The sequence below is a fragment of the Haliotis cracherodii genome, unplaced genomic scaffold (genome assembly GCF_022045235.1).
Source record: "Haliotis cracherodii isolate W230 unplaced genomic scaffold, xgHalCrac1.p SCAF_16, whole genome shotgun sequence".
Classification (NCBI taxonomy): Eukaryota; Metazoa; Mollusca; class Gastropoda; order Lepetellida; family Haliotidae; genus Haliotis; species Haliotis cracherodii.
Window position 1 is genome coordinate 11,753,885 of NW_027266271.1, and position 26,966 is coordinate 11,780,850.

At 42.0% G+C, this 26,966-nt stretch overlaps 2 protein-coding genes across 4 annotated transcripts in view; one reads left to right on the top strand and one right to left on the bottom strand.

Moving 5' to 3' along the window:
- The window catches only part of LOC139463822 (cilia- and flagella-associated protein 65-like), a 46,838-nt gene extending 43,897 nt beyond the window's left edge, over nt 1–2,941 (bottom strand). For 2 of the 3 annotated variants that reach the window (XM_071245170.1, XM_071245168.1), the window contains exons 1-5: nt 2,843–2,941; nt 1,590–1,845; nt 1,182–1,320; nt 914–1,044; nt 167–281 (exon numbers count right to left, since the gene is read on the bottom strand). In XM_071245170.1, the coding sequence (XP_071101271.1) occupies nt 167–281; nt 914–1,044; nt 1,182–1,320; nt 1,590–1,819 (615 nt within the window). In that variant the 5' untranslated portion in view covers nt 1,820–1,845; nt 2,843–2,941. The remainder of the gene's footprint in view (nt 1–166; nt 282–913; nt 1,045–1,181; nt 1,321–1,589; nt 1,846–2,842) is intronic. The other variant, XM_071245169.1, reaches the window with a different exon arrangement.
- A 4,267-nt stretch (nt 2,942–7,208) lies between these two features.
- The window catches only part of LOC139464157 (chitin synthase chs-1-like), a 29,611-nt gene continuing 9,853 nt past the window's right edge, over nt 7,209–26,966 (top strand). The window contains exons 1-8 of the mRNA XM_071245686.1: nt 7,209–7,367; nt 18,292–18,359; nt 19,412–19,525; nt 20,685–21,078; nt 22,086–23,143; nt 24,334–24,412; nt 24,864–24,976; nt 26,267–26,343. Of these exons, the coding sequence (XP_071101787.1) occupies nt 7,209–7,367; nt 18,292–18,359; nt 19,412–19,525; nt 20,685–21,078; nt 22,086–23,143; nt 24,334–24,412; nt 24,864–24,976; nt 26,267–26,343 (2,062 nt within the window). The remainder of the gene's footprint in view (nt 7,368–18,291; nt 18,360–19,411; nt 19,526–20,684; nt 21,079–22,085; nt 23,144–24,333; nt 24,413–24,863; nt 24,977–26,266; nt 26,344–26,966) is intronic.

The window sequence follows — 26,966 nt, forward strand, 5'->3', positions numbered from 1 at the left end:
TGGATGTTCTGCTCTACCAGTAGACCACAAAGGTGGTCCTAAAAAGTATAAACAACCAATTATCAGATGTAATTCTCTGACAGTTAAGGAGTTAAGAAACTGAGATGTTCACGCTAATTCAAACTTTCCCAACTTGTGTAAAGAGTAGACAATTTGCTGGTGCTACCTCTGGTTTGAACGTGACCTTGAACTGACAGGAGGATCGGACAGGGAGGTTGGCTTCTGTCGGCTCGATGACGAATGGCTCCTTCACCTCCCACTGAATGCTGGTTTCTACATCTCTACATCAACATAAACACAGCCTTGTTTGAAACACTCGGAGAGCAAGCCTTTGTTGACAGTTGCAGAAGTACAAGGCAGAAACTAGGCTGTCAAATTTACCTTGCATTGACAAGCGTCATTTATTTACCCTGCATTGTCAACACATTATATTTACCCTGCATTGACAAGAAATGTTATTTATTCACCCTGCATTGAAAAGTGTTGTTTATTTACCCAGCACTGACAACAAGTATCATTCATTTACCCGGCATTGAAAACACGTTATTTATTTACCCTGCATTGACATCACGTTATATTTACCCTGCATTGACAACACGTTATATTTACCATGCATTGACAACAAATGTTATTTATTTACCCTGCATTGACAAGTACCATTTATTTACCCAGCACTGACAACAAGTGTCATTTATTTACCCAGCATTGACAAGAAATGTATTTATGCAGTGTCAGCAAATTTGAGGTATTTATTCAGAGTTGACAACACCAAACATCATGTATTTATGATTTTATCCCTTGAATAACAAAAGTATCACACATATCATCATGATTCATCCTGTATCCAACCAATGTTGAAAACATCCAATGTCATCTACTTCTGCTGGGTTGACAACAAATGTTATATATTTACCCAGTGTTGACAACATCAAATGTCATGTGCACAAAGTCCTTGGAGGCACACATGTCAAAGTCCAGACGTTCCGGGCTGTTAACGACAGTCTGTGGTAGAATAGCTTTGATACGAATATCAAAATCCCCGTCCTGGAAGAGAAATAAACATATCCCATTTATTTTTGTTCTTAAACGCTGCATGCAAACATGGTATCACTTTCAGAATCACATCAACTTCATTAAAACTTTATCTTTGTTTGCATTTTGTCATCTGCATCAAAGCTCACCTTTGTCCTGAACTGAATCTGGTCCTCATACTGTTTTTTCTCCAGCGGTCTGAATGTGATCGGGAGTGTGAAACTAGTGCCAGCACTCAGCACAATAGGCTTTGGGTACACAGTGCTGAAGAAACGGGAACTTGGCACTCTGGAAACAAATCAAAACATAGGATCAGATAAGAAACAATTTAAGAACATTGATGCACAATATACAGTCCTGAAAATCCTTTTAATTTCACAACCTGACTAATGAGGTTGGACAATGAAATATTTGAAGATGATATAAATGTTTCGAAGTGTTGTACTTGATAAATGTAAGTACAAGAAATATATTGTTAATTTGGAGATTACCGAGGTATGGATCTAACCTTCATTAAAAACTCTCAATGCAAAAGATTAAAAATCACAAGAGCTTACTTGTATCTAAGCTTTTGTGTTTTGATCTGCACATTCTTGAGGACAATATTCTTGGTGTACTCTCTCCCAGGTTCCCAGCCCTGCCACAACAGCTGTTCTGTAACTTCCAGTCCATTCTTGTTGACCCTGCCAGTGGGTGCCACCCCAGTAGGAAGAAGGTCTGTTTTCACCTTCCCGATGTTGCCATATGTTGATGGGGTCATCTGCTGGGCTACTTCAGCAGTAGGCATTTTGCTTGATTATGTCTTCCTCTGTACTACAGAAACATTAAAAGTTATATCGTATTCAATCAACAAATCGACACATTCTGCCATCAAACAAAACATAAGTGTATGTTGGGCTCAATACTTCATTGTATATTATTATGTATTATATTATTTTATATTATTGTATATTATTTCAATAACAGCTTGACAACTGAGTGTAGGAGGCCCCCTGAAGATTCTCATAAGAATTGGTCTTCAACAGTCCAGTGATTACTTTCTAAATGGCAATACAGTAATATTTAGTGATATTTCTGTGTTGATGTCCAATTTACAAAGTTTATGAAATGCTTAGAAATTCAGTTTGAATGTTCAGTCATATTAAACCATACAAATGCAAGCGGATTTAATTTTTACTGTTCAGTTTGAGCTTCATCACCCTGTTCAACAAATAGTCATGTTCTCTCATGCTGCTATACATACACAGCACCAAAGAAACATGCAGATAGGTATCAGGTAGTTTGTAGGTGCACCCATCCTTACACATCCTACCCATCTCTCATCTAGATCTATTCATGGAATTAACAAAATAAAGATTGTCCAAATGCAAATAACTTATCATTCTCTACAGTGCATAATAGCATCACATACAGACAAAGAATTGCTCTATCATTCAAAACATAAGCATATATGAGAATCTAATATGTATTCAAAACACATTGGCAATAAATGAAGCAGTGGAGAGCATACTTCTTTTGGCCTTTTATGAAACTGAACTCGGCATCCTATGTAGAGAAAGTAAAATAACTAGTGCACAAAATGAGCTGTGTCACCTTTGCTACTTGTATTAACTACGATCATTAGGTATTTAAAATCATTTCGCCAAGTAACTCTTCTGAAGAAGTAGATCTACAACACATCGACAATGTTTCTCTCTCAAATTCATTGATCATATTTACTTTCAAGATTGGTTATGACGAATATAACTTCCACGATTTCAAAATGCTCAAGGTGACAACTTCAAACTTCAAATCAGAACGTTTTGCTTACCTTATCTGTGACAATTTATTCTTAATTTCTATCCATGACAAGGTTTAGCTAATGTTTATCGGGTACCGCAGTGAAGGCGAGATCCGCCATCTTGTAAACTAAAAACAATCATGGCGGAAGTTGCCAAGCAACGCAGATCCAAGTCTGGTTTCCTGGGTAGGCGGCGCTTGCGCTACGCATAATGCCATGCAGTTACCTCCCTTTAAGTTGGGATTCGCAATCTGAACATTCAGTTTTTTATCTTTGTTTATGAATAACAAATCGAGTTTAACGAGCTGTTCTCTTTGGCAATGACTAAGGGACGTATGGGCAACCGAAAGGGAAATAGATGCACTGTCAGTGTGTCCAAAGTATGTGCATCTGCTGGTTTAACGATAACATAAACTCACGGATGGCCAATAGTCTCTGAAGCGTACGTAAAATATCTTGCACGAAGTTACTGTAATCATGGTATGTACAAAATGTGTCGGTCGTATTATTGTCGTGAAATGTTTTCCTTTGATATTATATGGCCTCTGGATTAACGTATATGTATTGTATATATGTTATCTGTGTAAAAAGAATATCAATTACATGTATATCATGAAATACGACTTGAATTCCTTCAACTAAGGAAAACATTTTACGACAATAATACGACCCACACATTTTGTACCATGATTACAGTAACTTCGTGCAAGACATTTTACGTACGCTTCAGAGACTAATGGCCATCCGTGAGTTCATGTTATCTTTCAATGTTGACATTCATTGTAACAAATGTTATATTTGGGATAACACTTTCTTAGTAAAGTACAGATTCTCGTAATTATATGTGCCTCACTCTGGCGGTGTGGGTTCGAATCACGGACGGGACTCAACCCAAAAAAGTACGAGAATCTGTACTTTACTAAGAGTGTGTGAGTATGGTTTAACGCCGCTTTCAGCAATATTCCAGCAATATCATGGCGGGAGACACCAGAAATGAGCTTCACACATTGTACCCATGTCGGGAATCGAACCCGGTTCTTCGGCGTGACGAGCGAACGCTTTAACCACTAGGCTACCCGACCGCCCCTACTTAACTAAGAAAGTGTTATCCGAAATATAACATTTGTTACATTCGACCACTTTCTAAATGGCACTGAGTGTTCATTGATATTTATTGTTTTAAACAGTATTGCACCCTTATACGTTGGACATCCCTTTTAACTGTGCGAATGTAGTATGTAGTGTTGTTATATAAAAGATGTGGTGTACGCGTGTTTCACCCTCGCTCTAATAATTGTGTTATCACTGGGAGCATTGTTGCACTATGGTGATGTCTTGCGTCAAGGTGTTCTTGTTTTCTTGTGTTTGCCCATTTAAGTCAGGACTCAAGTAAGTGCCGTGCTTTTATTTATCTCGGAAGGCCTTTGGAGGCTATCTGAGGCTGGCGTTGTTTTGTATCAAGTTTTATTCACAATATTGTCTCTTCGTTGCGTCGGATAAACCAGCGTTTGTTTTACGATTTACCGAATGTTAAACAAAGACTAGGTTCTCTTCGGAGGTTTATGTGAAACTTTGTATAAAGCCTTTTGAAAAAGTCACTTACATCTCTTTACTGGTGTGCATTTGTGGATTCACCGCTTTTAACAGTATTCCAGTCACATCACGGTGTGTCAGCTTGATGTGGGAGGAAAGCCCGAAGTGATGCAGGTCTCAGACGTTTACCACTTTGGTGGAACCCACGAGCACGGGAATGGTGCTGACACACCTTGGAATATAATCGGGGCGAACCGTGATTCGAACCCACAATCCTAGGTTTCTGGCGTGCCAAAGGGACGCAACTCTGCACAGCGAATTGCGGCGACTTAGACGACTGGGCCACCCGTGCCCCCAAATCGTGTCGTAATGAAGGATTGTTCCTTCAGGTGCACAATATAAATTATGAAATTTCGTACACACATCAGACAAGCGTCTGACTGATGCCCTTTGCTAGTTAAAAAAAATAATATATTTTTGCGTTTCCAAGGCAACACGTCAGGTATATGTTCCAAAGTTTGCGTTTTGAAAGTTTAAAGCTTGTTCCCGCCTCTCTGTGCCCGTTGTCAAGTTATTTCGCTTTATATCTTTTAAGAATCTTGCAATTCCGTTGGTTAATCCGTACCACATTACAAAGTAATACATTTCAATGTTGACCCCAAATCATGTGACTGACACTAACTTCGAGTATTGATTCGTCACATGATCAGTATTGACCTGCCACGTGATGAATGATGACACCTGCTAGAAAACAACATGGCGTCTGGGATACTATTTGGTTGGTTTGTTGTTTAACGCCGCAATATTCCAGCTATATGACGGCGGTCTGTAAAATAATCGAGTCTGGACCAGACAATCCAGTGATTGACATCATGAGCATCGATCCACGCAATTGGGATCGATGACATTTATCAACCAAGTCAGCGAGCCTGACCACCCGATCCCGTTGGTCGCCTTTTACGACAATCATAGTCGCCTTTTACGGCAAGTATGGGTTGCTGAAGACCAATTCTACCCCGAAATCTTCACGGGTCTCTGGTATACTAACATTTTATGGTTCGCAACGAAGTTATTGTGATAAACTTTAAATTGAAATTATGTATAACAAAGCGAATGGTGACTTTTGACGAGATCAATATGAGAAAACAAGGAGCCTCGGACCCGACCCCTGCGGTACCGGTCTGGTCAGACCACCTCAGGGGTCGGGTCTTCGGGTCCTTGTTTTCGCATATTGACCTCGTCAAAAGTTGTTGTTTTTTGTATGGCGATATGTAGAGACGGGGCCCAGCTTGACTTTGCAATAGGGGCATTGTGACGTACACTTTATGACGTCACAGTGGCTACACGAACACGTCACATAGTGACGTAACTATGCATTTCGTCACCAATAACATTCCGTAACCGGAAAGACACGAGTGATCGCGAATTGAAAAACATGCCTTCGAAATATTGACATAAACCTGATTTAATCCCAAATAAAATCTCCTAGTCATGTACTCTTACTAAAATAGCGAGTGAGTGAGTTGGCTCGTGAGCGCGAGGGCTCGTATCTATGGTATATATCGAGAACACATGACACTTAAACAGAAAATGTATACAGAGCAATGACTGAGTGAGTATTCAAGTTATATCGCGGCGTCCCTTTGGCACGCCAGAAACCTTATTGTGGGCTCGAATCCAGGTTCGCCCCGATTATGTTTCTTGGTTTGTCAGCACCATACCCGTTCTCGTGGGTTTCACCAAAGTGGTAAACGTCTGGGACCTGCATCACTTCGGGCTTTCCTCCCACATTAAGCTTTCACTCCGTGATATAACTGGAATACTGTTCAAAACGGCGTTAAACCCGACTCACTCATTCCTCGTTAAACATTTTGCGATCGGCAAAGACATTATCTCGCAAGAAAAGAATCTATACCCCGTACGTATTCAAAACGACACCCAAATGCCATTATCCTACTGTTTGTCAAACAATAAGAATGCGATAGACAATCATTCCTGTTCAACAAAATGTTTTGTTAAGTTCCTGCATCAATGGCGCCTAATAACAAGACGTATCAATGTCGCACCAACGTGTTCTTGTTTGTGCGTTTACTTTATTATTAAGTGACCCGTGAAGATCCAGGATAGAATGTCTCTTCATCAAACCATGCTTGCCGTAAAAAGCGAGTATGCTTGTCGTAAGAGGCGACAAACGGGATCGGGTGACCGCCGTCATAGAGCAGAAATATTTCTGAGTGCGGCGTTAAACAACAAACCAACCAACAAACCAAATAACTGTATTAAGTAAACAGGTGGTTTTTTCCCCATTTCCAACTCCTTCTCTGTCTGTTGGGGATGAGGGGTCGGGGTGGGGTAACATCTGCCGAGGTAAGCAGGTCCACTAGCCTACATCAAAATCTGGTTTCCACACTAGGCTTTGATAAAGGCGAGTTGACACTCTTGTCTCGGGATGATGGTGTTGGGTGCACATGATAGTTTGTTTGTTGTTTAACGCCGCGCTCAGTATTATACCAGCTATAAAACGGCGGTCTGTAAATAATGGATTCTGGATCAGACAATCCAGTGATTGTTATCATGAGCATCGATCCACACACTTGGGATACGATTTGAAAAACTGGAGACGAGTGTGGTTTAGCGATGAATCACGATTTCTTCTTCATCGGCGAGATGAATGACAACGTGTTCATCGTCGTGTGTGTGTGGGTGGGGGGGGGGGGGGGGGGGGGGGGTGCTCTGGGAATATTGACAGCAAATCGCTACATGATTCAAATTCAACCTCACCTTCTTCCAATCATTGAGGGAGCTGTTTAACAGGATAACACTCCACCACACACAGCTCGTGTCACGGTAGACCACCTTCATAATGTCAACATCAACATTTTGCCCTGGTCGTCGAGATTTCCAGATCTCTGGGATGAGCTCGATCGACGTGTACGTCAACGTCAGAACGCGCCGCAGACACTCCCACAACTGGCCAATGCGTTACAAGCACAATGGCGCAGAATTCCGCAGCACAGAATTCGTACACTTATCCAGTTAGTGCCGAAGAGATGCAGAGTTGTGATTTCTGCCCGGGCCAGTCACACGAGATACTGAGTTCCGCGCAATCATGTGGCCTTATGTGACATGACAATGAACAGTTCTCAGTGTCTTTGTACAACGACAACATGTGACTATCGAGCTCCAAACTTTCATATTTGTATCTATGATATTAAATTAAATATATCAATTCTATTAGGTACAATAAATTTACTAAAAATATAGCTGTGCGTTTCTTTTTTTTTGAACAGTGTATGTAGTTTATCGTTTTATTGTCTCCCTTGCTAATACTGACTGAAAGTTTATCATGTAATGGAGACGTATTATTTCGTCCGGGTAACTCCCGCTACTGGAACGAGTCCAATCTGATTGTCATGACAGTGTATTGTGTAACATGGCGCCCGTATAGCAGGTGGGACATGGTGCGCAGCAGGAGAGGCTTAAATACTCCGCTGGAAGCATGGCAGCAGCTCACAGACTTCAGGGTGTAAGTGATTACCTTTTTTTAATTTGTATTTTTCAAATAAGCAGTTTTTGTGTTCAATGTTAGTCACAGTGCATGATCAAAATAATTTTATTTGTAGAGTATCGATTTGTTCTATGAACCCCCATTTCTTCTAATTTATTATTTATTTTACTTTATCTTTTATATTTTAGTTGTTTCATTTCATATTGTTTTGTTTTGTTTTGATCTCATTACAGTGATCTCAATTAGATATATTTTCTGGGCCCCCAAAATAAATTGTAATAGGTACAATTTCATTGTTCCATTCGACTGGCAATAAACATAACTATCCTTAGCTGAGTCTAAGCACGTCTACAAATTTCTTTATCTGGTCTGTTGTAATCAATTAATAAATCGTGAATTAGCGTATGTGATTCTAAGCAATATTATCATGTCACCTCACGGCTAAATTGAAATGGTTGAATCACTCAAAATTACATAAATTTCTAAACTTTTTAAACTCAGCCTCTGGCTGATAGCGATGAACCCAAGATCCATATAAACAAAATCCGCTGGCTCGGCTTTAAAACAACGTCAATAAACGTGACGCGTGGGAGCTGTCGATCATCAATAATCTCATCATTTATTTTATCAACATTTTCTTTAATGGTGGCAGTTTTGTGCTTCCTGATCTTGTATCATCTTCAAGCTCTCTCTTTCCCTCTTGAGGTGAGATGAAATGGGGTTTAACGTCGCGTCCAAGATTATTGCACTTATATAGCGACATGCATGTAGGTGTGTGTGTTTGTGTGGCTGCTTGTACTAGTCCGGACTGATGCCGATTTATAGTGCTAGCTCACTGAGATACCATGCCGCAGTTTAACATGAATATCCGAGCCGACCAGTCCTTGTTTTAGCCCTTTAATGCCGAGCGCCAGACAGGGTAACAACAAGTACCATCGTTTAACGTATTTTGGTATGACGCGGACGGGGATCGAACCCCGGAACTTCCGCTCTCCGGGCGGAAGCTCTACCACCACACCACGGAAGCGGTTTTCCCTCTTGAACTGACCTGCCCATGCAACACGCCCATCTCATGGCTGTTTGTGTTTCGACCATTATCATTATCAGAGAACACCTAGTCACTTTGATGCCTGCAGAAATACGCTGCCTGTAAACATGGACAGTATCTAGTCGGTATATGCAAACAGTTAAGGTAGTTTAATACACCCTTCGTAGTGCCACTCAGATTTATTCAGCCAGCCCTCCTTTGTCAAGACAAGACAAGAAAATTTATTCAATATAGAGGCCATTGGCCCAAAATACAGACATATCAAGCTTTCGTTTCTTAACGCTAATATACATCCATACACACATACATACATACATACATACATACATACATACATACATACATTGATATCATGAGCATCGATCCACGCAATAAACACACACACACACACACACACACACACACACACATATATATATATATATATGTATGAAACTGATATAAAGAAGATGATGGACTAACGTGGACTTTATTATTTTATTATATATTACATGTACACCGAGTGAACATTTACCTCATTTTTGTATATATATATATATATATATATATATATATATGTATATATATATATATATATATATATATATATATATATATATATATATATATATATATATATATATATATATATATATTGCGTGGAGATCGATGCTCCTGATATCAATCACTGGATTGTCTGGTCCAGTCTCGATTACTTACAGGCCGCCGTCATATAGCTTGAATATTGCCGAGTGCATCACACACACACACACACACACACACACACACACACACACACACACACACACACACACACACATATATATATATATTGCGTGGATCGATGCTCCTGATATCAATCACTGGATTGTCTGGTCCAGTCTCGATTACTTACAGGCCGCCGTCATATAGCTTGAATATTGCCGAATATAACACACACACACACACACACATATATATATAAGTATACAGAAGTACTTAGGGGTGCCATTAGTAGTTTTCTTTGTACCAGGTTGTCAAAAACATGCACAGACATATACACACATAAAGCACAGACACACATCTTACACATCATATTTCAAATAATCTGATAAAATTGTATACCAGTAATAACCATTACATCATCGGCCTAACACAACTGTCGTGAAGGGAAAATATAACCTGACAATGACCAAGGCTGTGCATGTGCGTAGACATCATCATCATCGTCGTCGTCGACATCATCATCATCATCATCGTCGTCGTCGTCATCATCGTCGTCATTGGTATCACCAATATCGTTGCCATTGCCATATATCACCACATCGTCTCATTATTATAATCAGGTTACAAATCATCAGATATTCAAACAGTTTTATAGCCAAGTGCAACTACATTCCGAATAATTTCTTTCCTTTCAGCTGATATGTTTTGTTTCGAATTGCCGGTAGCGTCTGTATAAATTTTAAAACGATAATTTATGTTCAGCTGTAAAATATGTTGCTATTCAAATGAAAATAACATGGATTAAAAAAGGGAAAAGTAAGAAAATATATTTTCATCGTATCACCTGTTCACATTAGGTTTGTCGAGCACAGGTGTCAAAATCCCATATGGTGTGGGTGTGAGAATCCCTGATTCATCCTGAGGGAATGAATGAATGAATGAATGAATGAATGGGATTTTCAGCGCATTTAGCAACGTTACCGCAATATCAAATCGAGGGACACCAAAAGTGGGCATCCAATCTGACACCATGAAGGGAATAGAACCCGGAACTTCGTCGTGACGATGTTTAGCCACTAGGCTACCCCACCGCCAAGGTTCAACTGAAGTTTTGCACACGGCGGAGTTAATCTGAAGCCACTAACACTTGATATATGCGCAAATGAGTGTGTTTGCTAGTCAGAAACTTGTTCCTGTATGTGAGGTCAAACTTGTCCCCTCATGTTAATTGTCAGCACTGACACCTCCCAGGGTATTTCTAAGTATGTCTTTGTGTAGATACCCATGGTTTGTAATGGATTGTGTTGTATTCATGAAGTCAGGCTCCATATCGGAGAATCTTGCTCGTTGAATAGGTCGTCATTACCCAATCATATCCAGCTGTACTTCCTGGTTAACACTGTATTGCGTGTTAGCCAGAGCTTATGAATTACAATCTGAACGGCTCGAGTCACACATGCTGGGGTATTTCAAGTCGATTGTCTTAGGTTGCACAAACCACGGACCTAGTTTTAAAGGTCCGCGTAACATAATTCATGCTGTTTTATTTCCAGTATTTGCTGAGTTATTTACGGTAATTCATAACTACCATAAACAACATAATTTTAATCCAAAGGATCAACGCGGCGCAAAGAAATTGTGTAGCATACCTACCTATTGATGCAAGTACCTATACTGTTATAAAGTGCACATGTGAAACACGCAAGGTAGAACATTGTAATTTGCATGTGGTAGAATTCTGTTTAAAATAAAAATTATGTAATATACTGAACCGCAAAAGAAACGTCACCCCAAGCAACATTGCATGAAAAGTTGTCATTTAAATATCTGGGAAATTGTTGTCAAAGTTTCTAAAATTTAACAATTACCTTGTCTGGAAAAATGAAAATTGATGATAAAAATACTAAGCAGATGTCAATAAAACCGATCGCCCAAACGCATCACGGCAACGGCCATGGTAACCGGATGCTTGCAAATTGAAAAGCACATACGTTCCCCCTTGCAGACCATTGTGACGTCATTGGTTATCATGACGTCACAATCAAATGACATCACTAATGGCTCTGCATGGGCGGATACGGGGGGGGGGGGGGGGGGGTTGCCCACCCCCCTCTTTATTTCGAAAAAAATCATTATTTCTGTATAAATTACCACCAATGACAATAGATAGGTCTTAATTGTGCACACACACACACACACACACACACACACACACACACACACACCAGGAAACTTGGTTAGCGTTTCCCGCATAGCGATGTGCTATATGTCAGTCCCCGTCCCTCTCGACTGACATACCCGCTACCCGGAAAAGGTCAACGTATCACCGCAGCGAAATGCTGTATTGAAAAATAGGTCTGATATATACTGGCCTGCCCTTCGCATCCCGGCGGCTGCAGGCGATGAGCGAAACCGCTCTAGGGCAGGTGAACAAGTCTAGGAAAGAGCGTGACTCCCTCTTATCATTGTGCAGAGGGCGGTCGGGTGGCCTAGTGGTTAAAGCGTTCGCTCGTCACGCCAAAGACCCGGGTTCGATTCCCGACATGGGTACAATGGGTACAATGTGTACATTTCTGGTGTCCCCCACTGTGATATTGCTGGAATATTGCTAAAAGCGGCGTTAAACCATACTCACTCACTATAATTGTGCCGAATAACACAAACATGTTTAGTGTGATAATTTTACATCTAGGAATGTAGGAATGTTTTCATAATCATTTAAGTATTTCGTATGGACGCATATCATTATACACATGTAAGACAAAAAGAAAGTTTCTTTTTCTTTTTTCCCCCACTATTACTCATTCCCATGTAACTTTCTCAAACCAAAAACAAATAAACACGGCGCCTGTAGCCATGCAATAAGTCGGTTTTTATACATTGGTGCTGTGTGGGAACGAATTCTGAAAACTCTTGCTTGTTAGTTGTTTAACGCCAACTCATCAATATTCCAGCTTTATGACGGCGGTCTGTAAATAATCGAGTCTGGACCAGACAATCCAGTGATTGATATCATAAGCTACGATCTACGCATTTGGGATACGATGACATGCATCAACCAAGTCACACAGCCCGACCACCCGATCCCGTTAGTCGCCTCTTACGACAAGCTACTCGCCTTTTACGACAAGCATGGTCGACTTTTCCAGCAGGCAAAATCGCCTTTTACGGCAAGCATGGGTTGCTACGGAATAGTAATAACAAACACTAGTTCGTCATTTGTATATGTATGCATGAATGACCGATTTGACTGTGTGTGTAGCCACCCAGAACATACATGTATACCTGTATAACTTCCTTGATGAAAATATTGCGTGTTGGTTTCTTTGTATTTAAACACAGAAGGTCAATATGTCGCGATGTCGCTCTTTGATATTATAGGATATTCAATGTGACAACGCGACAGCAGTACATAGATACGTGTATACATTAACTCGATGAAAGGCCCGCGATCTGTTACAATGGACGCATAAAGTTATTGACATATTTCCCTTTTATTGGATCTTCTCTTATTGCTGACTATGAGTGTTTTCCGTTTCTCCGAATGTGTGTTTGATATTCAACTTCCTCCTTAGATTACCAAGTATTTTCCAAGAATTTCAGATTAATAAGAATAAATCCAACACGTCAGCGCTGATATACCAGGTATTCATGACGAGGTGAGCTATCCGCCCCACTTGTGACACCCGGTATTAACAGCTGTGATCTCACACAAGAGTTAAACATAGTGAATGATTAACTCCCTTGTATATTGTGAAGATGCCAGAGGGATTTGTTAAGTCGTACTTTTCATTCTTCCCTTGGCGCTATTCTCCATCAGGGTTATTTCAAACCCTTCAAGACTACCGCTTGAGTTAACATATACTTTTCATTAGCAATAACACAAACATAAAACTTATAAACCAAACTCGTGGCCAAGTCGTGTAAGGCGCCGCGATTCGCTGTGCAGAGTTGCGTCCCTTGGGTACGCCAGAAACCTATGATCGTGGGTTCGAATCCTGGTTCGCACCGATTATGTTTCTAGGTTTGTCAGCACCATACCCGTGCTCGTGGGTTTCCCCGAAGTGGTAAACGTCTGAGACCTGAATGACTTCGGGCTTTCCTCCCACATTAAGCTGTCACGCCGCGATATAAATGGAATGCTGTTAAAAGCGGCGTTAAACCCAACTTACTCACTCACTCACTCAAAAGCATTGAAAAAAAAGGGTGGGATATGAAGGTAAATAACTGCGAAAGTATGGATAAGATATGATATAAAGCACATTTTTACGTACACCATTTTTACGTACACCCGCGTATCACACTAAATACCAGAATACCCTCTTAAAATTTCTAAATAGTCGTCCGAACTGGCAGACTCATTTGTTAAAAGAGATTTAGTTTTAACTCTATCCTTCACCTCTGACTGGTTCTACCAGCTGTTTTATATTCTTGACATCGTATCCTGTTACCTGTGTCTAGACTATTATCTAGGATTATTCACTTTTTCAGTTTTTCAGTGCCTTTTAAGGCTCATTTACAGCGTTTGTTGTAGGAACGACCTTTTGACAAGCATGTTTTAAGGTAACATGCGACACTTGGTTAACATCAACTGTGAGAGCATCCCAGAAGCATGGGCCCCTCTTTAATGTGATTGTGTCGACAGTTATGGTGTGTCTGTATCATTTAACAGAGCAAAACCCCAGAAGAGTATAACATGAATGTGTGAGGGTGTGGTTTTACGAACAGAAATGTTGCTGTTTTACATATCTACCATTACAAGATAGAGAATATTGTTTCACTCCGCTTTAGGCAATATTCAAGCAATATCAGGGCGGAGGACATCTTCCCGAGGCAAGGAAGTTAACTAACTATTAAAGTCCAGTTTCCACGCTTGCCGAACTAAGCTGGAATTTCTGGGCTCGATCGCATCGCCACCAGTGGCTATTACCATGCAGTTTTGTCCCTTCTTTGCCTCTCCTATTGACCAATCAAATTCCACTTCGCATATCACTTGCATTTGCTTCAAAGAAAATGGCGGCGTCCAGTCAAGTTAGTGAGTGAGTGAGTATGGTTTTACGCCGCTTTTAGCAATATTCCAGCAATATCACGGCGGGGGACACCAGAAATGGGCTTCACACATTGTGCCCATGTCGGGAATCGAACCCGGGTCTTCGGCGTAACGAGCGAACGCTTTAACCACTAGGCTACCCGACCGCCCCTCGTCCAGTCAAGACGATCTGATCGATAGTCAAGCTATATGTTCTAAAGTGCGAATGCATCAAATCATTAGAGCATCTTGAATAAAAACATGAAAATGTTTGGATAACTGTTGACGTCGAGTTGTCGGTGCACATGCTTTGCAAATCCTGCAATCGGCCGAAATCTGCTCGACAGTTTACGAACCGGATATCGATTTCGTTACACGATTTTGATTGGATTTATGTATAGACTCGTTACTCCAGGCAAAATATTACTCCACAATACTAGCCTAGTTCGGCAAGGGTGGAAACTTGACTCGAATCCGGGCCTACGGGGCTAACCCAACTCCCATGTACCATTACGAAATGTGACCATATACTTTATTTTACTTTTGCAATGCATACGAGTATTTATGTCATACAGGTTCAGAGGCGAACGGCACCTTCCGAGGTCAATTCAATTTTTCGACACTCGTACGTTATATACTGAACAACAAAGGTTCCATTGACATTGAATAAGATTTTAATGCAAAGTTATGTTTTTTCCCAAATCTGAAACAATTTCGGTTTGCTACAGATAAAAGACTCCTGTAACGGTTCAAATGGTTTAATTTGCCATACTGACTTCAGAAAATGCGTGATTTCATAAAAACAACAACATGAACATACCAAAATGTCAATTTACAAATCAATAGCGTGTGTGTCCACCTCTGGTTGCGATGCAAGCAACACATCTTCGTCTCATAGAATGGACCAGGCGTCGCGCAAAGTCCTGTGGGATATCTGTCCATATTTGCTGGAGCATGTTTCGAAGTTCCTGGCGTGTCTGTGGAACACGTGGTTGACGTCGAAGGCGCCGATCCATCTCATCCCACATGTGCTCGATTGGTGAGAGATCAGGGGAGCGAGTCGGCCAGGGGATGATATTCACGTTGTTTTGTTGAAGAGAATCCTGAACAAGTCGAGCAATATGAGGCCGGGCGTTGTTATGTTGAAAGGTTATGCCTGGGCCATGACGACGCAAAAACGGTAGAACAATAGGGCCGATGATCTCGTCGCGGTAGCGCTGTCCATTGATATTTCCCTCTACCACTATCAAACGGATCCTCTGTCTTGTTGTAATCCCATCCCATACCATAACGCTGCCGCCCCGAACCGATCTTCTTCCATGACACCATGATTGACGTAACGTTCACTTCGATGTCGGTACACTCGAAAGCGTCCATCGCTGAGGTGAAAACGAGACTCGCCAGTGAATAGAACTTGTCCCCACTGCATGGCTGTCCAGCGTTAGACGCTGTCTGCACCACTGTAGACGTGCTTGACGGTGGTTTCCTGCCAAAATAGGACGTCTGGCGGGTCTTCTGGTGGCAATCCCTACACATCTGAGGCGACGACGTACGGTTTGTGAAGATATTCGTCGAAGGTCAAGGATGCTTCTTGCAGTCACTGTTGCTGGCTGGAATCGATTTCGTAGGTGTGTTGTTCGAATCCAGTTGTCTTGTCGATTATTGGTTACGCGTGGCCTGACACTCCGAGGATGGTCTCTGACTGCATTCGTCTGTTGCCAACGTTGCCATAAACACCAAATGGTGTTTCTGTGGACGTTAAATTGTCTTGCACCATCACGTTGACATGATCCTGCTTCAAGCATACCACTGGCTCGCAGCCGCTCATTTTCGGACAGGCATGGCATTTCTTAATGTTGAATGATTGCGTAATTTTGTTGTTTTTCTGAGTGGTTATTGTCAGCACGATGCTAAACAATGCATATGGAATCCCATTAACGCACATGTTTTTATACCCATTCTTGGGTAGTGAAATGCTTGGGTCTTGCATAAAAGTCAACTTTTGCATGGAATGCATGCTTTTCTGTAGCAGTCACGTTTTTGTGACTTGATTCCATACATGTACTACAATATTGAAACCCAACTTTACTTGTTTGAAAAATACACTTTAATATTGGTGGCACAGGAACTTTTGTTGTTGAGTATATGCAAATACGCTGCTTATCTGTAGTTCTGCAGATTTCTGTCAAGTTGTCTCTGAACAATTCGTTTTTCAAGGATTGAAGGCCGGTGTCGATTAGGCGATATTTTCCTCTTTCTCGGTGGAGCTTACCAGTGCCCGTCTAGTATCTAACTGATAATTCAGTCAGTTAATTACAAGGTCAAAGACTAGGGCGCCATAGGTTAAAGGTGAAAATGTATTGCACTGACTTGCAAATAGTTACATTTAACAATCTCAGGTCATGGTTTATGATAGAAAAAGGGTATTATATAGCGGTTTTCATATCATACCGCATATTCACCCGAGACCCCAGCCCTCGGCCTGATTTGATCTGATATGTGGGTCTCGGGTTGCTTTAGGTATCTTTAACAACTTTGTCTATGGTGCCAAAAACATCTAGAAAGTTGACCACATGATACACTAGGACATCTTCCAGAGGTATTAACTGCCAACAAAAGTTCAATTTCCACCCCTGCTGAACTATGCTGGCATTTCGTGGCTCCATCGCAGCACCACCAGTGGCTATTACGAGTGGCTATGTCCCTCCTATTATTGACCAATCAGATTCCACCTTGATCAGAACACTTGTGCTTGCTTAAAAAAAAATGGCGGCGCCCCGTCAAGACGATCTGATCAATAATCAAGATCTATGTTGCAGTAAAACTTGTCTTACCTCGCGAAGTGCATCAAATTATTTGAGCATCTTGATTAAAAACATGAAAAGATTTGGAAAATATCTATCAACGCCATGTTGACAGTGCACATGCTTTGCAAATCCTGCTGTCGACTGAAATCTGCACCTTTAAATCCATGTTGTTTACGAACCGGATGTCTAGTTCGCTAATCGATTTTGATTGGACTATGCATAGACTCGTTAGTCCAGCCAAATTGCATCTTCCCGAGGTCAATTAGCTGACTTTAAAAGTCCAGTTTCCACACTTGCCGAACTAGGCTGGTATTATGGGGTTACATTTTGGCTGGACTAACGAGTCTTTGCATAGTCCAATCAAAACCGCGCACCGAAATCGATATCCGGTTCGTAAACTGTCGAGAAGGTTTCGGTCGATTGCAGGATTTGCAAAGCATGTGCACTGTCAACCTGGCGTCGAGAGATATTTTCCAAGGCACCGCCAACTACTTGTCTGCCGATATTTTCCAAATCTTTTCATGTTTTAATTGAAGGTGCTCACGTGATTTGATGCATTTCGCGATGTAAGACCCGTTTTATCACAATATGGATCTTGATTATCGATCAGATCGTCTTGACTAGGCGCCACCATTTTGTGTGAAGCAAACGCAAGTGATACGAGAGGTGGAATCTGATTGGTCCATAGGAGAGGCTTAGAAGGGACATAACTGGTAATAGCCACTGGTTGCGCTATGATCGAGCCCAGTAATTCCAGCCAAGTTCGGCAAGGGTGGAAACTGGACTTTAAGAGTCAGTTAACTCTCTTGTCTCGGGAAGATGGCCATTCTGAAGAATTTGAATATGAACATAATATTATTTCCCCTTCAGCTTACTTACCAGAATCCCGCCTATGCAAATAGTGACCAGGATGAAATATCGGATGAGCTTAAAGTTTGGTGAGTTTTAGCAGTTTTGCTGGCGTGTCTTGTACTCCCACAGCCAATACCCAGTCTCCTCTACACCCACGTCCAGTGGGTGGCAGCACAGGGCACCAGTATGTACACTTGGCACCACCACGTTTTCCTTTGTTTTGACTTGTATTACTTTAATCATAGTCCGTTCCAGATATCTTGAAATGCGTCACTCTGAACCCAGGGAGTGATCTTGATCGAAACAATAATCTCGGGGTTTATAGCGTATATACAGTGTTTAAAATGCCCGCCTATCCGGCAACCCGAGAGTCTATTTAGCTGGCGGACGGACGGTCAGTTTTGAAAAGTTGCACGTCCGATGGTGGGGCGATTATTGTATTCCCAAAATTACCTAAGCAGTCTAGTTTTAATTCAGTGTCAGAGGTCTTTAGTTGGACTTACTGACCCATCATATACCACTCAAAAGACGTTAAGGACCACCCGGTGCCATGAAGGATTCACAGTAGTAATATGAAAGAACCAGGTGGCCCGTCATTCCTACTGAGTAGTATATATCCCTTTTTGGCAGATAAGTCTAGTGGGGAATTGGTGCCTTTTGATAGTTTGGGATTATTGAAAACCCATTTTTTTCGAGTTTGACCTAGGCTGGAAATTGCGGTTGTGCTCGTTTGCGAAGCCGATCTTCAAAACCGTAATTATTTCTTGACCAACTTTGTAATTACAGTTTAGTGTCTGGTGGTGAACTGGTGCTTTTTTATTGTTTGAGATTTAGTAAAAAGTATTTTTCCGAGTTCCCATACCAACATCTTTGTCTAAGACTTAAAATTGGGGCAGCGCTCCTTATTTGTGCAGATCCTGAAAACCGGATATATTTCTTCACCAAACTTGGCACATAGATAGGTCTAGTGGTGAACTGGGGCTTTTGACAGTTTAGAATTTTTAAAACAAAATATTTTCGAGTTTCCATGGCAACAAGTTACATATATTTATTTAAAATTGCGGGGGATATCGATGACTACGTCTTCTTTGTTCTCTGAAAGACATCTAGCGCTGACATGTTGCATGTTTCTATACAGGGTACATGATAGAGGGGATGTCGTTCCGCCATCGCCTGAGAAGGGCCACAGCTCTGAAAATGGTGATCAGGATAATGTTCCCAGCACAAACTCCAGCGACAAAACGGAGCACCGGTATGTACCATGGGCACATACAACCTAGTTGTCATATTTAATGTCTAGTGTTCACTAAAGTTCGTCCCTCGCATCTCAAAAAGTAATTGTGAATGTTGACTGTGCTCTTGGTTAATAAATAACCATTGGCAATTGTTTGGTCCAGCTGTATGGTTGGTGTCCCCCGCCGTGATATTGCTGGAATATTGCTAAAAGCGGCGTAAAATCAAACTCACCCACTCACTCCAGCTGTATGGCTTGTTAGTGGATACATGAAGCGTTGTACTGTCTTGCAAATTATCCCTAGAATGAATAAGAAAGATGAAATTCATACGAATATATGCATGACTATGGAATACTGTAAGGGACATTCTCGCGATCTCGCATTTGGCCAAAATCTCGCGTTCTCGCGATCTCGCATTCTCGTGTTTTGGACATATTTAGCTCGTTTCCAAAGGTCGAGATCGCGAGAATGCGAGATCGCGAGAATGTCCCTTACAGTATTCCATACATGACTGAGTTATTTTGTACCGGTGTGTGTTGCTTTAAACGATTCTTCAAAGAATTATTCAGGTCTTTTTGGTATCATATATTAGGAGTAAATATAACTACAGCTTTAACAGTATTTCAGTTGTATCACGGTCATGTCATTTTAGTGTGGGGGTGATTGGGTGGGTTTAATACCCCTTTGAAAAGTATTCCAGTTATATCACGGTGTGTCAGCTTGATGTCGGGGGAAAGCCGGAAGTGATGCAGGTCTCAGACGTTTACCACTTTGGTGAAACCCATGATGGTCACTGATGACAAACCTAGAAACATAATCGGGGCGAACAGGGATTCGAACCCACTATCATAAGGATGCCCAAGGGATGCAACTGGAATTGCGGAACCTTACACGACTGAGCCACCCGTGCGCCCTCAGTGTGAGGAAGGCCCAAACGTGAAATAGTTTTTGCTTATTAACTTTATTAAGTCAAAGAATGAGTGAGTATAGTTTTACGCCCCTTTTAGAAATATTCCAACACTATCACGGCGGGTGACACCAGAAATTAGCCATACAGATTGTACCCATGTGGGGAATCGAACTTCAGTCTTTGGCGTGACGAGCGAACGCTTTAACCACTAGGCTACCCAACCGCCCCAATTCAAGGAAACATGATACTGAAATTGTTCTCTACAGAGCACCTGCTGGATGGGATACCACTCCAGAATCCCACGACAAGCATCGCGACAGCTCCTCGGAATTAGAAGACTGGGACCTGCTGTACAAAATCATCCGCGTCATTGTCTGCAGTCTCTTCTTTTGTCTGGTGCTCCTCACAGCCACCTCCTCCAAGCTGTCCCTCCTGATGATGGTGTCCAACATCCACGTGTCCAGAGACGTTGATGTCGTATTCAGGAATCCCGTGGGCACAAACCTCACGGAGTCCACCAGGGAACTGGTCATCAATGTCAATTGGATATGGGCCTTACTTTGCGTGATGATCCTTCCGTATATCTTCACTATCCTTTCTTGCCTTTGGAGGATACTCACCATGAACCTTGGCGAACTGCACCTACCGTCACTCATCTTGGTAGGAAATACATTTTGACAACATAGCTCACGATTGTGAATTCAGGATTATGAAACGCCATATTCTTTTCAGTGCCTCCTACTAAATAGCCCAAAGATGATGATCAGTGAGTGTGTGAGTGAGTTGGGTTTAACACCGCTTTTAACAGTATTCCAGTTATATCGCGGCGTGTCAGCTTTATGTGGGAGGAAAGCCCGAAGTGACGTTTACCACTTCGGTGAAATCCACGAGCACGGGTATGGTGCTGACAAACCTAGAAACATAATCGGGGTGAACCGGGATTCGAACCCAAAATCAGAGGTTTCTGGCGTGCCCAAGGAACGCACCTCTTCACAGCGAATCGCGGCGCCTCAGACGACTGTGCCACCCGTGTCCCCGATAATGATCAGTGTATCATTGACATCGAGTTAATATATATACAACTGAAGGAACAAACTTTATGGAAATATTGCATACATGTATATTTAACCAACAGGACGGCCTCCCTGGTCTAGTGGTAGAGCGTCCGCACGGAAAGCGGAAGGTCCGGGGTTCGATCCCAAGCCGCGTCATACCAAATGACGTTAAAAGATGGTACTTGTTGTTACCCTGTCTGGCGCTCGGTATTAAGGGGGCTAAAACAAGGACTGGTCGGCTTGGAGTATACTGTGTCTGAGTGGGGTATCCATGTTAATCTGCAGCATGGTATCTCAGTGTGCTAGCACCATAAATCGGCATCAGTCCGGACTAGTACAAGCAGCCACACAAACACACATACACGTGCATGCACGTCGCAAGTGCAATAATCTTGGACGCGACGTTAAACCCCATTTCACCTCACCTATAACCAACAGGCATGGATTTCGATAATTCTGAAAAAGTATAATTTGTTCAATGCTGATGCACTAATTCACGCTTATTGTTCTCTAATTATAACTGATATCCAAGAGCACCTAATTTCAGTGACGATGTATCAATATACAGTGAATACAGATTATTCAGAACTGTTTTGTTACAATTCCTTGCAGGCCCTTATACCGGAAGTGCTTCACGCTGGAGGTCTGACCCTATTCATCTTCTATGTCCTTCCTAGTTTTGACCCGATCACTGGATTGATCTTGACAGTGAGTGTAGGAACAGTTCCGGGGATGTTAAAGATTGTCCAGCCTGTTGGATGTCGATGTGGTGGTGGAGACTGCCAAAGCAGTTGCATCAACAAGAGCTGTTCCCTAAGACTCTGGAACACGTCAATGTTTCTTCTCCATTCGGGAGTCATTACATGTCTCACCTACCGGATCTACGTTGTGAGGCAGTCAGTCTTGCTCGCCTGTCTCGCGCCCATCTCACTTGTCCTCATCTCAATCTCCTACTGGGATAATTTTGTACCCAAACTTTCCCAACACCATGGACAGAATACTCCCACAAATGATGCACGGGGAACTCACACCAACACAAGTCTTCCTCCAGCAACGAGAACCAACCATTCTGGCATGGGAGCTTCAAGCAACTTCAGATGTTTAAGCTGGGTGAAGACAGAAGTTGGCAAGCGTGCTACAAAAGCACATATGTGTATTTCTATGTTTAACGTTTGTGTCATGCTTCTATTGGCATCCGTGTATTTCAACCATGGCAGTGTTGAGTGTTGGAGAACATTTTTCTTTGTCAAGACCCGTAGCAGTGGATGTACCTTCAATGCTGACGTGACTCTTGTGAACGAATCCTTATCCCTACCATGGGTGGTTGCAACTATCAGTGTGGTGTCAAGTGCAGTATGCTACAAGATATCGAAGTACGCCTGCAAAATACTGGCACAAGAACTATGCTTTGCTGTTCCATTGCTGTTGTCATTCCCAGCAACACTTTGTGCCCTTGGATACGCTGTTCTGCATGCGGATTATGTCAACAAAGTCATGGGGACAACACTGATTGAAAACTATTTCCATGCCAATGATTTACTAACGGTGGTGACATCGTATACTTATGTATACTGGATTCCTATTGGAATTGCCTCGATTATATATCTCGTATTCGGTGTAGGATTTCACATATGGACCCCAAAGTGCAACAGGATGACGCCTACAAGCAGGTAAGAACTATATTAGAGAAGTGAGTGAGTGAGTGAGTTGGGTTTAACGCCGCTTTTAACAGTATTCCAGTTATATCGCGGCGTGTCAGCTTAATGTGGGAGGAGAGCCCAACGTGATGCAGCTCTCTGACGTTTACCACTTTGGTGAAACCCACGAGCACGGGTATGGTGCTGACAAACCTAGAAACGTAATCGGGGCGAACCGTGATTAGAACCCAAAATCATAGGTTTCTGGCGTGCCCAGGGGACGCAACTCTGCACAGCGAATCGCGGCGCCTTAGACGACTGGGCCACCCTTGCCACCCTTATACTTTTAGAGGTCATTCACACATTCAGAGACTTACGAAAAGTATTTACACAAGTCGCTATGGTAACTTTTCTTTAGTATCAGCAAAACGTCTGACCATCCTGTACAGAATTTTAAGGTGTCCAAGAATACAGTTTGTTATTTCTATTTAGTTAAAAATAATAATTGAGCACCTAAACGTTAAGAATAAAATGCTGATCTGAAACCAAAATCCCCTTGCCCAAAAAATGATTACAGATGTAGGTATTAGTAAGGCCCGCTGTGTTGCAATAAAATAACAGCGACGAAACAATTTCCATAATCATAAGAAATACCTTTCACCAAATAACATGGGATAAAAGGTATGGATAGATCTGCTCATTCAGGTCTCAAACATGTCTAGTTTTGTAGTTGAAGCTGAGAAAGTATCTAATTACCCCCCCCCCCACACACACACACACACCCCCACCCCCACCCCCACACACCCCAACACACCCCCCCCCCCCCCCCCACCCCCCCCCCCCACCCCACACCCCTTACAAGATGAGGGGGCACGGGTGGCCCAGTCGTCTAAGGCGCCGCAATTCCCTTCGCAGAGTTGTGTCCCTTTGGCACGCCAGAAACCTATGATTGTGGGTTCGAATCCTGGTTCGCCCCGATTATGTTTCTAGGTTTGTCAGCTCCATACCCGTGCGCGTGGATTTCACCGAAGAGGTAAACGTCTGGGACCTGCATCACTTCGGGCTTTCCTCCCACATTAAGCTGACACGCCGTTATATAACTGGAATACTGTTAAAAGCGGCGTTAAACCAAACTCAATCACTCACTTACAAGATGAAATGGTCTGTAACTAATAAGTCTGCCATACCGAATGCCCTGTGTATTATGACATTACGTGTTTCAGGTTGTTCCAGAAGCCCCTATACTGCGGGGTGCTGCTTGATTCATCCTTGATCCTCAACAGAAACAGGGAGGAGCAGTGGGTAGGTCATCAGAACTGTCAGCGTTAACTTGCCAAACGATTGCGACAGAATCGAGACATTGGCGACTTCACTTCAATATTTGTGTCATAGCCGATACAAAAGGACAATACAAAAGAATTTTTGTTTCGTAAAGAGATACCATCGTTTTATTAAGATAAATCATTGTTTCATTTAAAAAGACATTTATCTATTGCTTATTGCGCAGAAACGTGTATCAAAGGGAATTCACTTGTGATGAAGAGAAAACCTTCAAACACCATGGGTGTATATTTTATTTTGCCCGGCAGCTTTCATGACATTTTACGTAAGTCTACACCTTTCTGCAGCAAAAGAACCCCTTTCGGGATAAAATACTGATTCTGTTTGTTTTAATTTAACTGAACGTGAGACACCTTGCTTCCCAAAGTATACCATTGTGATCTTTGTTCGACCTTCTCATCCCCCCTTACAGGCAGAACCACTGAAGCAGGCCACGTGGACCGACACCCCGATGATACACCTGTGTGCCACCATGTGGCAAGAGGAGCAGAAGGAAATGGTACAGCTGATCAAGTCCATATTGAGGTATGTTACAGCTGATCAAGTCCATATTGAGGTATGGTACAGCTGATCTAGTCCATATTGAGGTATGTTACAGCTGATCAAGTCCATATTGAGGTATCGTACAGCTGATCAAGTCCATATTGAGGTATGGTACAGCTGATCAAGTCCATATTGAGGTGTGTTACAGCTGATCAAGTCCATATTGAGGTATGGTACAGCTGATCAAGTCCATATTGAGGTATGGTACAGCTGATCAAGTCCATATTGAGGTGTGTTACAGCTGATCAAGTCCATATTGAGGTATGTTACAGCTGATCAAGTCCATATTCAGGAATGGTACGTCTGATCAAGTCCATATTGAGGTATGTTACATCTGATCAAGTCCATATTGAGGTATGTCACAGCTGATCAAGTCCATATTGAGGTATGTTACAGCTGATCAAGTCCATATTGAGGTGTGTTACAGCTGATCAAGTCCATATTCAGGAATGGTGCATCGATCATGTCCATAACGAGGTAGGCCTCATCTGATCAAGCCCATATTGAGGTATCCAAGTTTGGAGATCAACACAGGGCAACTGATGAAAATTCAAATTAAATATTGAAGCCGACATAAGGTTAGTGCCCACTGCCAACACCAGTTATCTGCACATGCCCACTAAAACTTTGTTTGTTTGTTGTTTAACGCCGCACTCAGCAATATTACAGCTATATGACGGCGGTCCGTAAATAATCGAGTCTGGACCAGACAATCCAGTGACTGACATCATGAGCATCGATCCACGCAATTGGGACTCGATGACATGCATCAACCAACCCAACGAGCCTAACCAGCCGATCCAGTTATTCGCCTCTTACGATAAGCATAGTCGCTTTTTTGACGGCAAGCATGGGTTGCTTAAGACCTATTCTACCCCGGATCTTCACGTACCTACAAATTTAATATAAAACGACACCGCAAGAGAATAACCAAGGCTCGATTATCCGACGAAACAGAATCTATTGGGCGTGAAAGGAAAATATCGGCGGAAAGGAAATGAGTGATCACTGAAAATCAGTGATGACACCAGGTGTTCGCGAAGAGATAAGCCTGTCCTGCCCCGCCGGGTTCACACCCCACTAACACAATTTGCATAAAATCGTAAGTTTTTGTTGTAACACGTTTTCATAATTTGAAATTTTGTTGTATATAAATTTCCTTTGCAGTTTTGTACGCATTGCATTTTTTACAAGCTATCGTTTCATATGCATTACCTGAAAATAAATTGGGTGATTATGAGGGTGTATATTTTTTATATATACATTTTACAGGTTAGATCTTCATCAGTCCAATTTCTGTGCAAGGGAGGCTTTTGGGATGGAGTCAAAAGACCACTATAAGTTTGATGGTAAGCATACAGAGAGAATGGTTTAACGTCGCTTTGAATATTAATTAGGTATATCTCGTTAGGTGTGTCACCTTGACATTGGAGGAAAGCCCACGTGATGCAAGTTTGGAGATATCGTATTTATCATCTACAGTGTTTATTTGTTTAACGCCGCACTCAGCAATATTCCAGCTATATGACGGCAGTCCGTAAATAATCGAGTCTGGACCTGACAATCCAGTGATTGACATCATGGGCATCGATCCACGCAATTGGGACACGATGACATGCATCAACCAAGTCAGCGAGTCTGACCACCCGATCCCGTTAGTCGCCTTTTACGACAAGCATAGTCACCTTTTACGGCAAGCATGGGTTGCTGAAGACCTATTCTAGCCCGAATCTTCACGGTCCCCTTCAGGAGACATTGGGACGTGATATGGCTTTAATTGACCAATCGGCTTTAATAATCGCTAAAATACGTAAACAAAAATTACTGCATACGATCATTTTACCCTCATGGATAGCTATATAGAGAATCTCACCCTCGTGTCTTTTGATATCAAATATATCAACACGAGTTGATAAAAGTGGGAAAACTCCGAGGCTATCCAAGGATTTTTTCCACTTTTATCAACGAGTGT